The sequence below is a fragment of the Dasypus novemcinctus genome, chromosome 11, assembly GCF_030445035.2.
Source record: "Dasypus novemcinctus isolate mDasNov1 chromosome 11, mDasNov1.1.hap2, whole genome shotgun sequence".
NCBI classification, from domain to species: domain Eukaryota; kingdom Metazoa; phylum Chordata; class Mammalia; order Cingulata; family Dasypodidae; genus Dasypus; species Dasypus novemcinctus.
In genome coordinates, this window is record NC_080683.1 from 25,428,477 (window position 1) to 25,444,823 (window position 16,347).

General features: G+C 43.2%; 1 protein-coding gene and 1 long non-coding RNA gene across 3 annotated transcripts in view; one reads left to right on the forward strand and one right to left on the reverse strand.

The window, feature by feature from the left end:
- Positions 1-5,983, reverse strand: LOC131280394 (uncharacterized). Its single transcript, XR_009187929.2, has 2 exons — positions 5,855-5,983; positions 1-2,506 (listed from the first exon to the last, which is right to left on the reverse strand). It is a non-coding gene; the product is annotated as an uncharacterized lncRNA (long non-coding RNA).
- EFHC1 (EF-hand domain containing 1) overlaps positions 4,509-16,347 on the forward strand; it is a 65,507-nt gene continuing 53,668 nt past the window's right edge. The window contains exons 1-2 of one of the 2 annotated variants that reach the window (XM_058306875.2): positions 4,509-6,150; positions 11,455-11,676. Coding sequence is in view for 1 of the 2 variants with exons in the window: in XM_004463776.4 (XP_004463833.1) it covers positions 6,752-6,814; positions 11,455-11,676 (285 nt within the window). In the remaining variant the exon portion in view is untranslated. Of the gene's footprint in view, positions 6,151-6,629; positions 6,815-11,454; positions 11,677-16,347 lie in introns of those variants that run through there. The other variant, XM_004463776.4, reaches the window with a different exon arrangement.

A 16,347-nucleotide genomic window follows, 5' to 3' on the forward strand; every position in this document is an offset into this window, starting at 1 on the left:
TTCTCATTCATTAATTTATTTGGTCAGTCATTTTACAACTCTTCATTACTTAGGAGGTGCTAGGCACTGTGACAGGAGTTAGGAAAATGGCAATGAAAAAAAAAACAAGGAATCTGTCTATATGGAGCTTACAACCTGAGAGGATATAATGTAATATGTAATTCTGTGAGGCAATATTTGATAGATGTTTTCAGAGGGAAAGGAATTTCAACTGAATCAGCTAAAGCCATCTGGTGAGTTTGACTAAAGGAAGGAAAAGACAGCAGAACTACAGGTTTTGCCAAGCTGCAGGCCAAAGCCCACTGCAAGAGTAAAATAGTCTAAACCCAAACTGGGTGATTTTGTGCCAAATGAAGATCTTACTTAGGTCTCAAATCTCTTACAGAATCTGCTTGGAAATCATTGTGGATGCTTCTCTCTCCTTTTCCTATTCCCATACTTTGCAATGATAAAAAGCCATCAATTGGGCCCTCTTTTTAGATAAGATATTCCAGAGATCACAGAAGGATGGAAGTGAATACAGGAGAGCACTCTGAGGAATACTCCCTCGGGATGTGTGGCAGTTTGAGATTATTTTATGAATCCCAAAAAGAGAAAGATTATGTTTGTAAATGAATCTACTCCTCTGGGTGTGATGCCCTTTGATTGTATTAAATCCAGCTGTGGGCCCTTTGATTCGACTACCTGTTAAGATTGATTTAGGGCTTTTGATTTGACTATGTCAGTGGAGGTGACTCGGGTTGAGTCCCTGCCCCCTTGCTGGGTCTGATATAAACAGACACTGACAGAGACAAACACAGGAAGAGAGAGCTCTGTCATTTTTGATCCTGCCATGTGACATAAAGGAGCAGGCTCAAACAGCTGAGGCCCTGTGGAGAGATGAGAACTTACAGCTGAGATTAGGAAGAGAGCGGAACAGCAGAGACTGCTAGAGGCCCGGAAAGAAACAAGCCCTATGCCAGGAAAGAGGACTACAGGATCACTCAAGCCTCAAGAAGCCTCAAGAAGCCTCGAGAAGCTGGGCCCACAAAGCTCAAGAGGAAAGGGTGAGCCTGGAGCAGAAGGCAGAGACCAGCCAGAGATCGGTGGCCGTCTTGCTACAGCATGTGGCCACTGACTTTGGTGAGAAAACACCTCTTATGGTGCCTTGAGTTGTACTTTTTATGACCTTGGAACTGTAAGCTTTTACCCCAAATAAACCCCTTTATAAAAGCCAACAGATTTCTGGTACTCTGCAGTGGCAGCCCTTTGGCAGGGCTAATATAGGAGAGTTATGCCCTCATAGTCATGCACTCGCCACACTGCCATACATTCAAACCTTTAAGTGTGTAGTTAAGTTTAGTTTGTCAGAAACAATGATGTACCATTTTTATCCAGAAAAGGGGAAAAGAATACCAAGATCTTGGGAAGTGGACTTGGCCCAGTGGTTAGGGCGCCCGTCTACCACATGGGAGGTGCGCGGTTCAAACCCTGGGCCTCCTTGACCCGTGTGGAGCTGGCCCATGTGCAGTGCTGATGCGCGCAAGGAGTGCCCTGCCACGCAGGGGTGTCCCCCGCATAGGGAAGCCCCATGCGCAAGGAGTGTGCCCTGTAAGGAGAGCCCCCCAGCGCGAAAGAAAGTGCAGCCTGCCCAGGAATGGCGCTGCCCACACACAGAGGGCTGACACAACAAGATGACGCAACAAAAGGAAACACAGATTCCCGTGCCACTGACAACAACAGAAGCGGACAAAGAAGATGACACAGCACATAGAGAACAGACAACCGGGTGGGGGTGGGGGGGAGGAAGAGAAATAAACAAACAAATAAATCTTTGGAAAAAAAAAAAAGAATACCATGATCTCTGCAGAAATATATTCATGCCATTCCCCTACCTCCCTGCAGCACGTACACACACGCATAGGTTTGGTATTTTCCAGTGAATCGAGATACTGAAGAAAAATGCTGCAGGCTTAAAAACAAAATCCTGGGGTAAAGCCAGCCCTGGGCAAAATGCTAAAAGAGGAGAAGTTTATTTTTGGCGACTGCTCCTGGCCTCTGCCAGTCTTATATCTCCCATTAGGAGTCCCCTGGAGACCTCATCCAACACGGGGCCCTCTTTGAGGCTTGTCCTGCTGGCAGCCTGACCTTTCCGTTTTTCCCAATCCCCAAGCTTCGAAACACCTGCTAAAATCACACAATGTCTCCATGGTCACCTGAGTCCAGGCTTTATGTACACATTAAAGTTAGAGCACTTTCTACTTTAACTGCTGGGAATGGTCAGATTCCTGCCCCTCCCACATATTCCACAGAGAAATAGTGCATACAGACCGAAGTGCATTACAAGCTGAGTAGTCACACTTGGGAGAAATGGGATATAATCTCTTAGTCATACCAGATCTTCTCAGGGGCTGAGCAGTTTTCCAAAGTCCAGCCTTTTCTTTTCCTTCTTCACAGATCTGCCTCTGTGATCTTGCAGCACTGTCTGGCTTTTCTTCCTCAGAAGTGATGGCATTTTTACCAGGCCCTAGACCAAGAGAAGTGTTCTTCATTATGTACTTCTAGAAAGTAGATAAAACACTCTGCTGTTTAACTAGCATACGCTTCTGGGGGAAAAGGCATTTGAGCAGAGGGCACTCCTTAAATAAAAACAGATGCCCAGGAAGTAGATGTGGCTGAATTGACAGAGCATCCGTCTACCATATGGAGGGCCCAGGGTTCAATCCCCAGGGCCTCCTGACCTGTGTGATAAGCTGGCCTACGTGCAGTGCTGCCATGTGCAAGGAGTGCTGTGGCACATAGGGGCGCCCCCGCTAAGGGTGCCCCATGTGCAAGGAGTGCGCCCCACAAGGAGAGCCATCCCATGTGAAAAAAGCGCAGCCCGCCCAGGAGTGGTGCCACACACATGGAGAGCTGATGCAGCAAGATGACACAACAAAAAGAGATGCAGTTTCCCAGGGCCGCTGGATAACGCAAGCAGGTGCAGAAGAACACACAGCGTGACAGACACAGAGAGCAGACAACGGGGAGGGGGAGGGGGTAATAAATCAAGTAAATCTTAAAAACAACAACAACAAAAAACAGATGCCACACTGCACAATGGGTTTAAGCATGACTCAGCCTTTCCAGCCCCCAGATGCTCCCTCCCTGCCAGGCTGGTGCTGTTAGCCAAAAGGTTTATTCAAAATGTGTTCTAATGCTGTGGGATTTACTTTTCTTGGGAGAGAAGGGAAGCAGGGGTCAGATACCCTAAAGAGTTAATAGTTATCATGAAGAATTAATGAGAATTATAGTAACTAGTGATTCTGATTACTATGAATCACATGAGGTGTAAGAAAGTGGGAGAAAGAACTTCTCTTGGAAAGAGTCAACTTGTTATCTTGCAATATTCTCCCAGTGGTTAAGATAGAATGCAATGGGCTGATACTTGTAAGGTTTTCAGTAACTTCAGCAATTCATGTGTTGAAGTTTCTTTTTTAAAAGTGTATTAATACCACATTAATGAAAGAAGTTGTTGATGTGGGAGGAGTGGGGCTGTGGGGAGTGGGGTATATGGGAATCTCTTATATTTTTTAATGTAACATTTTGTGTGATTTATGTATCTTAAAAAAAAAAGATAATAATTTTTAAAAAAGTGTATTCAGGGAAGTGGATGTGGCTCAAGCGATTAAGCTCCAGCCTACCACATAGGAGGTCCTGGGTTTGGTTCCTGGTGCCCCCTGAAGAAGACAAGCAAGACAGAGAGCTGGTGCTATGGTAACATAATGCGACAAGGAGACACAAAGAGGAAAGACAATGAGAGACATAACAAAGCAGGGAGCTGAGGTGACTCAAGCAATTGAGTGCTTCTCTCCCACATGGGAGGTACAGGGTTCAGTCCCTGGTGTGTCCTAAAGAGAAGACACACACAGCAAATGGACACAGAGATCAGACAAGTGAGCCCAAACAACTTGGGGGGGGGGGGAAGATAAATAAAAATAAATAAATCTTGTTTTAAAAGTGTATTAGCTGGGAAGCAGATTTGACTCAACTGATAGAGCGTCTACCTACCATATGGGAAGTCCAGGGTTCAAACCCAGCACCTCCTGACCCATGTGGTGAGCTGGCCCACACGCAGTACTGATGCTCGCAAGGAATTCCATGCCACACAGAGGAGTCTCCCGAGTAGGGGAGCCCCACCCACAAGGAGTGCATCCCTCAAGGAGAGCCGTCCTGAGTGAGAAAAGCGCAGCCTGCCCACACACATGGAGAGCTGACACAGCAAGATGACACAACAAAATGAGACAGATTCCCGGTTCCGCTGACAAGAATGCAAGTGGACAAAGAAGAACATACAGCAAATGGACGCAGAGAGCAGACAATGGGGGGGCAGGGGTGCGGTGGCTTGCTCGGTCGGTAGAGGTGGGGTCTGGCTGCGGACGAGGGGTCGGTCCAGCTCTGGACGAGGAGTCGGTCCTGCTTGGGACGAGGGGTCGGTCCGGCAGCAGACGAGGGATCGGTCTCACAAGGGGTTGCGCGGTTCGGCTGACGGGGTCGCCCGGAGAAGCAGGCGACGAACTGGGGACAAGGGAGGCCAGGCCCTTGTCGGGGGCTCTCAGGACTGGAGGGCGCACGGCAGAAGAACTACCGCGGAGACAAGGTAAACACGCAAGTCCACTTTATTGAGGGAGAGGCAACAGTTTTATAGGGGCTGGGGAAGGCTGATTGGTCGAAGCCACGCCCTGTTCTGATTGGTTGCCGGAGAAAGGTCAGTGGGAGGTACTGGAAGGGGGTGGGGTGGTGGTTGGGGATTGGCTGTCGCTGTTGCTGGGGGAAGGGGCAGGGTTTAGGGATTGGTGGCTGCTGTTGCTGGGGTGGAGGGCAGACTTGAGTTTCCCGCCCACGCCTGGCTGTTGCTGCTGTCGGGGGAGGGAAAAGGGCAGACTGGATTTCTCCGCCCACGCTGGCTGTTGCTGCTGTCCCCGGAGGGGAAAAGGGCAGACTGGAATTTTCCGCCCTGCGGGTGCCATCCGGGAGGAGGGGCGGCTGCGGAAGCATGGCTGCCGAGAAGGGGAGACCCGAGGGCACTCTGCGCCCATGCCGAGCTCCCTTCAGGGGTGGCGGTGAGTCCGACCAGCCACCCTATTATGGGGGCAGCGGCTAGGCCTGCCGTGGCCGCTCCCCCGCCAGGCCAGCAAACCACACTTCAGCCCGAGGGGTGACCGCACAGGGGGAGGCAAATAAATCTTTTTTAAAAAAGTATATTAACTGCCTGTATTAAGGTAGGCAAATGTCTATGAATGTACCAACAGAAGATGGCGGCGGGGAGGATGTAAAAGGGTGAAAAGGGACAAGAACAGGAAGCAGAAGTAGTACAGGGAAAGGAAGAGCTAATAGAAAAGACACTTTTCGGCAAGGTGTGGAGGTCGATAGCCACCAATAGCTTCCAGTGCCACTTAGTGCATTCAGGTCCTGGTCACCCTGGGTTTCACACTAATTAGTGAAACCCAACAGGGTGATTTGCTCTGACAAGCAGCAGTAAAACTAAAGCAGCTCTCTGTATGGGCAGTAACACACTGAGAAATGCCCTTTGTGTCAGACACAGAAATGTCTATTGTGTTCATAAACTAGCTCATTTTCAGAAAACCTGTTGTCAGAATCAAATTCCTGGGTGCCACTTCAGACCTAATAAATCCAAGTCTCTGGGCATCTGGGTTTTATTTGCTTTTTGTTTTTATTTTTAAGCTCCTCAGGGCTAGTGGATAGCAGACCCACCCTCCGCCTCCACATGGGCTAGATGGGATTACGTTTTTTTTAAAGAAAAGTAATTTAAACATGTTTTATAAAAAGCAACAAAGGCAAGAACTTTTACGCTGTTGGCAATATTTCGCCTCACCTGAATTGCTTCTTTCTCAAGACTCTCTTCCTCTGAAGGAGGTGTGTTTCCCCTTGAGGTTCCGTTCTTCTCATTTGCAGCTGTGATAGAAACCAGTGGTCAGGGGAACTGAGATCAGCATCCTCCAGTTCCTCCGTCGGCAAATATCGAGCACCGCAGCGGTGCACCATGTCTTTCAGGGAACATGGCAAGGTACGACCTGCAAGCACCTGGAGGCTGCTGAAATGCAGAATTTGACAGTAGACTAAAGAGAGCTGAAGGGGGAAAAAGAACATTCGACAGTGACAAAATCAGAGGTGAGGTTTTTGCATTCGTTTATCGAAAATCCCTGAGCAACAAATATACAACCGTGACTAATCCGTGGTCGCTGCCTCTGAAAGCTCCGAGTCTGGCTAGGTAACAAGTGAAAGATGGGGCAGGGGTCCTCTTCTCAAGGCTGAGAGAGGAGTGTCTAAAGTCACGGCGCCGGCGTGGCGATGACTGCGAGGACTAGGATGGGAAGAAGGAATTGCTTTTCTTCTTTAACTTTGCTAAGGTCTGCTAGCTCCGACCCCCAGCCTTCATTTGAAAAACACCGCCTCCCTACCACAGCCTCCCGGACCCGGCTGTACCGCCGAACTACAGGGACTGGGGCGGGGCGAAGCGGGGGGGGCGGGGCCAGCGCCTCCAGCCCAGTCACCGCGCAGCTCCGCCGCCCGCCACCTCCCGGTGAGCACGCGGAGCCTGCGAGCGGCGCACGCGCAAACTGGCGCGCCTGCGCCTCAGGTCCCGCCCTCTGCTCGCGAAAGAGCTGCCTGTTTGGCGTTACCATGGAAACTAGAGGCCTGCCGAAGCGGTCCGTTGCCCTGGCAACCCGGGGGGACCAAAGCGCACCCCGCGCGGACAAAAGCGGCCTCGATGGTGTCCAACCCAGTGCACGGCCTGCCCTTTCTCCCGGGCACGTCCTTTAAAGACTCCACGGTGAGACCTATCTGCCCATCCTCCACCTGCCCCAGCTCTGGCCCGCCCGGGGTCTCGCCGCTCAGTGCCCCTCCGTTCTTCCCCACCCAGGTCTGTCCTCTCCGTTCAGGACCGTCTTCTGCCCTAATCCGGTTCTCACTTCGCGGCCTCAGTTCTGTCTTCCCCATTCAGCCTCGTCCTCTCCCATTCTCCCCTCTCCACTCCATCCCTCTCTTCGGTGTTTGTACCCCGTTCTGGCTACCTACCCGCCACCCCCACGCGCGTCCCGCCAGTTCTCATCCCTCTAGCCGCGTTCTTCCCTGCTGCTCTCGTCCCCTAGCCCCTGCCTCTTCTCACTGTTATCCTCATCTGACAGCCAGCATTTCTACTTCTCTCTGGCCCATTCTCCCACACCATACTTCATCTCTCCCCAGTTCTTTCTTTAACCCCCCCAGCCTCCGACCCTGGCCAGGTCTGCCTCCGCCCCCACGCCCGCCACCCCCACTCTCTTCTCTCTACTCTCATCCTCATTTCCACGGCCCCATCCTACCCACTCTCCCCAGGTCATCATTCCCGCTCTGCCTCCTTCCTCTCCTGAATCCTAAACCCGTCATGTCTCCCACTCCCATTGCCATTTACTGTCTTGTGTGTCTTTTCCACTTATTCTCTCTTGCCCTATCCAACCATGTCCTTTACTGCAATTTCCGCCCTTCTGGTTTATGCTTCTACCCAACCCCATCTCTTTTCTGTCCTCCACTTCTTCCTTTTCTACGGCCTGTCCTAACTTGTACCCATCCTTGTTTAATCTTCCTTCTCAATTACTGTTTCTCCAAAACTCAGACTTTGAACTCTAGCCCATCTTCCTCCCAAACCATCCCTCCCTGTTTTGTAGGAGATAGTCCATCCCAATTCCCCCAACCACAATTGGTTACTTGCTATTTTCTCTTACTTTAGTACTATTCTTCTCACCCTAATATTTTTTAAAAGATTCCTATTCAGATTTTTTCTTCTCTGCCCACCACCAACCTTAAGCATTTTCGTTTAAGTTTTCTAGATGAAACTGGGGTGGGGTCGGGGGGAGCTTGCATTTGTTCCTTCTGACATTGTTTAGGCCTTGACAAAATTATTTAGTATTAGTTTTAATTCTAACAGGGTTACTGAAATATATGTTCTGGAAAGTCAGTATTAAGATTCAGAAGGCTGATTATCCTAGATGAGCCAATGATAATTACATAATTTAAACTGTAAATTCCTTTCCACTCATCATGTTAAGATAAAATATTCATGTATCGATGTATTTTCTGTGAGAGAATGAATATGTAATTTCCATTGAAAACTTAGTCAAGGAATTTGAATTCCAAATCTCTCCTTCTTCACAATTATTCCTGCATTGACTCAGCATTATAAATTTTTAATTTTGGTGGACTTTTCTGTAATTTAGAAGAGGTTGTAGGCAAGTTCCTGCCTCATATGAGAGCAGACAAAGGATTTGGTATTAGTGAGTGTGGGTTACCTAAGAGGCTGATTGCAGGGATTGACAGCAGAATAAAGAAAACTGACAGAGAAAAAAGATCATGTGATAGTGGGAGGATTAGACTTAAATTAATTTCAGGAATTACAGAGATGTGGACTGGAGGTACCAGATTCTGAGGACATTTATTGCTGTACTTACAAGTAAGATGACCTGTGCATTGGACATAGTAATGAAATATAAAACTGAGTTGAATTAGTTTGTGATATAGTCATATAGTAAGTGGGAGATTTTTTTTTGTATTTTAAATCTACTCACTGAATGCCTTAGATTTAAAATTTGATAAACACTGTCACTGTATTTTCAACAGTGAAAGTCTAGGTACATGTAATTCTAAAGGTATTCAGAAGGTGAGCCTATAATGAATGAGAGGGTTGAATAAGAGGGTGAACCTAAGGTTGCCTTGCCTAGGGTTGCCCATGAGGGTTCACTAATAAAGGTCATATAGCTGCATGATGACAGAGATACCCTTCCGTAACAGAGAGAGGGAACTAAAGTCGCTGATGCGGCTTCTGTCTGTAAAAGTGGAAGAAGAGGAGCTTGAAGTTATACTGGTTCCCCAAGTGAGGAACTCAGCTCAGCTCACTTCATTCTTTTTTTTTTTAAGATTTATTTATTTATTTCTCTCCCCTTCCCCCTGGTTGTTCTCTGTGTCTATTTGCTGCGTAGTCTTCTTTGTCTGCTTCTGTTGTTGTCAGCGGCACAGGAATCTGTGTTTCTTTTTGTTGCGTCATCTTGTGGTATCCGCTCTCCGTGTGTGCGGCACCATTCCTTGCGCGTGGTGCTCCCCTACGCGGGGGATAGCCCTGCGTGAAAGGGCACTCCTTGCGCGCATCAACACTGCACATGGGCCAGCTCCACACAGGTCAAGGAGGCCTGGGATTTGAACCGGGGACCTCGCATGTGGTAGACGGACGCCCTAACCACTGGGCCACGTCCGCCGCCTCACTTCATTCTATGTCATGTGTATTTTGCTCCTGAAACAGCTCTGACAGCTGTGACTTGTGACCCTGAACATGTGATCCTTAAACAAAAGTCCACAGTCTGTCACTCTTTTAGCAAGAGAAGTTTCATGTGTTGTACCTTTCATATTTGTACAGATCTTGAAAAATTGTAGGCTGGGCTCCAAAGAAATTAGGAAGTAGACAAATAAGTCTTTTTTTTAAATAGCAAAATTTTTTAACTGTCTTTTTTATAAAGATACATAGGTCACAAAAAAATGTTACATTAAAAAATATAAGAGGTTCCCATATACCCACTCACCTTCCCCCTCCTCCCACATCAACAACCTCTTTCATCATTGTGGCACATTCATTGCATTTGGTGAATATATTTTGGAGCACTGCTACACTGCATGGATTATAGTTTACATTGTAGTTTACACTCTCCCCCAGTCCATTCAGTGGGTTGTGGCAGGATATATAATGTCCTGCCTCATTCAGGACAACTCTAAGTCCTGAAAATGTCCCCGTATCACACCTCTTCTTCCCTCAGCAACTCCCATGGCCACTGTCTCCACATCAATGATACAATTCCACTGCTAGAGTCACAATAGTTCTATAGTAGAATACCAGTAAATCTACTCTAATCCATGTTTTATTCCTCCATCCTGTGGACCCTGGGATGGTGATATCTATTCCACCTCTAAACTGAGAGGGGGCTTAGATCCCACGTGGCTGATGGATGTGTCTCTTTTTCATTAAAAGAAAAGTTTATGATTCATTCTAAATTATTTGTCACAGTGATACTGGTATATTCATATAACTCTTTGGAAAATAATAGGATAACATAATATTAAAAAGAACAGAAAAAGGAAAAGATATTCCCTCAAACTAATACAACCTCTAATATTCATGTCTACTTTTTTTTCTTCTTATATTTAATCTTTTATTTTTTTCCCCATTTGCCAATAAAAACATGTTTATTGTAAAAAAATTAACAATTCAGAAATGTGTAATATAGAAAGACTAATGTTCCCCAAATCTTGACTCTCTTCATGTACATGTTTATAAGTTTGTCACTGTAATATACATATAATTTTGTATGTTGCTTTTGGGACCTTATTAAATCATAAACATTTTCCCCAGGTTGGTGCATGTTCTTTAAAACCAATATTTTAGTGGCTGAATAATAGTCCAATGAGTGAATGTTTCTTCATTTATGCACATCTTCATTTAATGTTTGTCTTTTAGACTGTTTCCCATGTGTTACTATTGTAATTGACATTGTAATGGGCAACTTATGTAATTTTTTCCTGTAATTTTGGATTAATCCTTAAAATAGATTATCAGGGGTGGAATTATTGAGTCCGAGACTATAAATATATCTTGTTATTTGCCAAAGAGTTATATGAATGTACTAGTTTTATTGTGACAAGAATGGCTTTTCATTTCAGGTAAAAAATAAAATATACAGAACCAGATCTTCTAGGTTCCATGGTTCATAACCACCAGATAGGATGAAAAGCATGGAAGACCAGTGAAAAATTGAGTATTGATGAGATAATATTTTAGTCTTTTGTGAAAGATGGCTGGTAGTTAAATTGAGGATTACCAAGCAGGGTTTTAAATTTTGCTTTAAGAGCAGGTCATTGCTTAGTTTCTTGTTCCTTGCCAATTTTTTTTAGCTTAAAATGCAAGGGTGTTTTAATGTAGGACATGTTTTTAAAAACTTTGTGTTGTAATAGTAAGTGCAAGTTAAATTTTCCTATTTTAACCACTTTCATGTGTACAATTCAATGGTATTAATTGCATTCACAAAACTGCACTACCATCACCAATATCCATTATCCCAATTTTTCATCACCTCGAATAGAAGCTCTGTACCCCATTAAGCATTAACATTCTTTCCTTTACCCCACCCTTCACCTCAGCCTCCTGGTAACCTGTAATCTATTACCTGTCCCTATGAATTTGTGTGTTCTAGGTATTTCATGTAAGTAAGATCATATAATATTTATCTTTTTGTGTCCAGCTTATTTCACTGAACATATCTTCAAGGTAGATAACTTTTTTATAAAACTTTTGTGATGTTTTTAAGCAGAGATTTAAATTATGATGTTTTTTAAGTGAGCTTTTTTACCTAACAAATACATTTATGGTTTTATTAATGATGTGATTTTCTTCCTCAGAAAACAGCCTTCCATAGAAGTCAGACACTGGGCTACAGGAACGGCTATGCAATTGCTCGACGTCCAACAGTTGGGATAGGCGGCGACCGGCTCCATGTCAACCAGCTGTCCCAGGCTGACCTGGATGAGTTGGCCAATAAAGCACCACTGCTAACCTACGGCCAACCTAAGCAGGCTCCGCCTGCTGAATTTATTCCTGCTCATGTGGCTTTCGACAAAAAGGTATTATCTGGCATTTTAGGGTGCCTCTTGAATTCAGGTTTTTGGGAGCCAACTGCTTGCAGAAAACCTAACAGTAAACCACAGGTTTTCCAGAGAGTTCTGAGGAGGAAATTGTTCAAATGCCTCAACCTTTAGTAACAGACAACTGAACTGGGAATTGAAAGAGGCCTTCTTTAGTGAGGAAACCAATTACAGAAAGTAAATATAAGAAATTCCTTGTAGACTTTACTGGAATATTTTCCAAATGCAATCAAAGAAAAGTTCTGAATTCTTGAGTTTGTTATTGCTCTGTCTTTACCTGCTCTGTGTTTTCTTCTTTTTAAAAACACTGTATTCTATAATTATGACAGATCTTTAATTTTCTATGGAATGCAAAAATGTCGCCATGCAAACGACGACTCCGTCTATTATTAATTTTCTCCAAGATGTCTCCATAAGATCTTGTTTTTAAGGCAACATTGCAGATTTGTCATAACATAACCAAAAGGTGGTATAACATTTTTTTCTATCTTTGTTTCTGACTTACCCTTATACTTTGCAACACAAGTTGCCTTATTTCCATTGATTGACATTCCCGTTTCTTGTTTTTGCTTGTCAGTAAGCCTCCTCTTTTCACTGAGACTAAGTAGTTCTAATCATGGCCATGCTACAGAATCACTCACTGATGGAAATTTTAACAAATTCAAATGTTGCCCAACCCTCTTCCATTCTAATTTTGAAATGATTTTTATGTTTAATTGGGTCTAACAACTACTGACCAGTTTTTATAAATTAGCTTTGTTAATTTACTCCTAGCCTCTCTTTTTTCTTTAACCTTTGTCTTAACTTTCATTTTATTATTTCTGCTAAATGTCTATAACATTTTCATTCATATAGTCAACGTTTATCTAGTGGTCATTGCAAGCTAGAAAATGGGAGATACAAAATAATCTGGTTGAAGAAATATGCCATTTACATTAACAATCACTAATATTTTTCTGTAAATGTATCAACCAGAATCCATATCATTTCCTCTTCCCCATTTCAGTTGACCCTTGATAGAAACATGTTCATGTATCTCTTTACAAACGGACCCTAAACATCTTCTAGATAGCATAAATGGGATAGTTGTGTTTTCTTTACTTTTACTTGTTTCTCTTGTTTATTCACAGCTGTGACACGCATTGCAGATTCAATAGAGAAAAGAGGGGGGATAAAATGACAAGAAATCAGTAGAATAGGCTTTTTAACACTTCATCAAGATATAAATCCTGGCACATTCAATTTTTATTGAAAGAACTGCAAGTAACTATATTATAAGGTAGAAAGTGATAGAGTAATATGGGTCACAAAAAAGTATTAATGAAATTCCATGGGGAAGAAATTGTGCCTGAGTAGAAAATTATAGTTGTTGATTTTTTTTTGTCTATGTTATTTTCACTATGTTATTTTATACTAATTGTAATGATAATTACTTATTTAGTATTATTCTTACGTTATTTCTTGAAGGATAGAGGACATGAAGAATATTATTCACATTTTTATTTTACTGTTCATTTTACTTAGATCATCACAATTTCTAGAAAAATGATTCTTGACATAGATAATGAAGTAGACCATAGTTAAATGCGTGGTTTTGAAACTAGGGTTTTTGTTTTTGTTTTTGTTTTTGCAATAAAGAAATTGCAGTTTTTATATCCCAAGGTCTATTATTAATAGCCAAAATATTTGTCCATATATATTTTTTAAACATTTTTTGAACTGTTCCTCATCCTCAGGCTATGGCTTCATTTCTTACTTAGGTAATAAAGACCAGAACATCTAATGTGAGACCTCTAATTTTTTCTCTTTACTCCCAGATAGTTTTTTGTTTTTTTAAAATCATCACCCACAATATTCTACATTCTGTTTCGCAGGTTATCTTCCCTTTCTCTATTCCTGATATTTTCTTCTTTCCCCCTTTCTCATCTTTAACCCCTATACTACTTCCATTTCAAATGCTCCAGTAATAACATCTCTATCTAGGGTCATGCTGCCCTGTCCTAAAAAACCCTCTGTGCCGTGTGACTCCTTTAAGCAACAGTGCTTTATTCCTTACTTGACTGTCAGATTGCTTTCAGTTTGACTCCTGCCCACCACCAAACTCCAAAATGACTTTTTCCTATGTAACCAGTTGTATAAGTCAGGGTGCTAGGGAAACGGAATCAACAAGAGATATCTGTCAATAGTAAGAGATTTTATCAGTCTCTCACTTGGTAGTGGGGATGCATAAGTCCAGGTTCTGCAAACAGGTTGCAACCAGTGAAAGTCCTTGATGAGTTTCTGGGAGACAATGGCTGTCCAAAGATGAGCTGGGAAATTCTCCCTGAATGCTGGAATCACTTCCCCTTTTGAGGCATTCAGATGATTGGATAAAGAGGCACTCATTGCCGAGGCAATTTCCCTGACTGACATAATTGTGATCAGCCATCTGCAGTAAAGTCACTGGTGACTGAAGTCCATAAATGCTCTTGTATTACAATTAGCCCAGTGCTTGCTTGACCAAACAACTGGGCATAATTACCTGGCCAAATTGACACATTAGCCAACCATCACACCAGTGTTGTCCTTTTTGCCAAATCTGGAGAGGTTTTCCTTGCCAGCATTCTCTTTGACTTATTTATAACCTCTGACACTGTAGACCCTGCCTTCTTTCTTGAAACGCAGTTCTTTTGCTCCCATGACTCTGCTCTCCCTGGCTTTCCTCCCTCTATCGGGTTGCTCCTTCTGTGCTCCTTCTGTCTCACTTCCTCCACTTCTGATGTTAAGCCTTTTCAAGGTTCTGTTTCCATTCTTTTAAATGTCTTCTACGAAGACCTTACCCACTTTCACAGCTTTAACTATCAGTGTAGACAACTGTCAAATATTTGTTTCCAACTCTGACCCTATAAAAACTCCAGACTTACATCCTACTGTCCACAAAATATCTGCATCTGGATGAGCTGTTCACCTCAAGTTCTATGTGTTTCTATGTGAGCTTATCACCTTTTTGCATGGATTTGCTCTTCCTAGGGTTTCACCCAGTAATCCAAGGTGGACACCTGAATGTTTCTGGCCTTTTCTCTTCTTCATTCTGTACAGTCAATGAGTTGCCGAGTCAAGTATCTCTCACTTCCATTTTCTCTTCCACTATCATAGTTAAAGCAATATGACTCACATGAACAGTTATATTTGCCCCATACTTGGTCTTTATGCTCATAACAGGGCTACTGCCTGGCTTATTCCCCAAAGCATAGCTCTGATTAGGTCATTTCTCTGGGAAAATGCCTTCAGAGGCTCTCACTGACTTTTGAATACATGTAGGCTCTACAGACTGGTATTCTTACACAGGCTTTATTTGTCCTTATTCCTGTAACACAGTGTTCATGTTTTTAGACTTAATATTCACCACTTTTCTTTCACATACCTCAGACTCCAGCTGGAAGGGATTACTCACCATTTCTAGAATTTGCCCTGCACTTTCCTGCCTCTATACATTTGCTCACTGTCCTTTCTCTTCCTGGAACGTGTGGCTACTGCCCCTGCCCGCATATCACCCCCAGCCCTGCTTGTTTTGAATATTCATATTCTAACTGTTCATCAAGGCCCAGCTCAGATGTTACCTTTTTATTGGATCTCTGTAATCCCTTAAGCTGGTCCTTCTACTGAACATCCACAACACTTGAACTAGTCTCTTGTCAGCCATCACTTTTCATTATAGTTATTTGTGTACATATTTGTTTCATCTCTTTTAATAGAATGTAAGTTCTTTGAAGTCTGAGATCATGCTTCTTTGAATCTTTCATTGGACCTTATTTATAGTGCCTTGGTTGGAATAGATAGTAAACCTTTGTTTTATAAGCAAGTGAATAAATGTCTTATTTTGAGATTGGACTGGAAGCATATGCTTTAGTGTTCTGGTATTTCTATATTTAATTCATGGCTTCAAATCGCAAATGGGGTTCTCAACATTGTCTGACGATATTATACACTCCCCTAGTGTGCTTGATTTTTTTTACTGTCCAAAACAATTCATACTTTCTTCTAGCTCCTTAAATTTCCTGTCCCTTAAGTCACTGCTTTCTGTTCATATGGAAAAATAGGGATGAGTAATTTTGAGTTTGATTCTTTCCCCGAAGACAAACTACTTAGCTGGGTAAAAGTTTTGACATTTTATATTTAGTTCATAAGGAGGGTTAATTTAATACAAAGAAGTACAGTCTCAAGAGACTTCCATCCTCAGTCTAAAAATACCTGCAACTCCTGTAGACCCTACAGGAAGAAAGCTTTCCTTTCTGTCATTTTCCCTTGCTTTTGTATGACCACGTATTTTCTGTACCAATCACCTGGGAAAGAAGTGAGCTTCTCTCTTAATTGTTTTAGGGTTTTGCTTGTCTATATATTTCCTTTTGGAGTCTCAAGATATATGGAACAATAAATGCCACCTAAAGCTATGTGCTATTTTGAACTACTCATCAGGTTTTAGAAGGGTGGTAAATAAACTTAAAAAGCTTGTCAGACCCAAAATTATACAAATTAATTTATACAAGTAGTATTGAACATTAGTTTATCCCAGTGAAACAGGTTAAGTTATGGCACCAGCAAATTTGCTACTTAAAAAAAAAAAGTAGGATATACATTTCGGTGTAATATATGTTTTCTGATTGTTTTGAA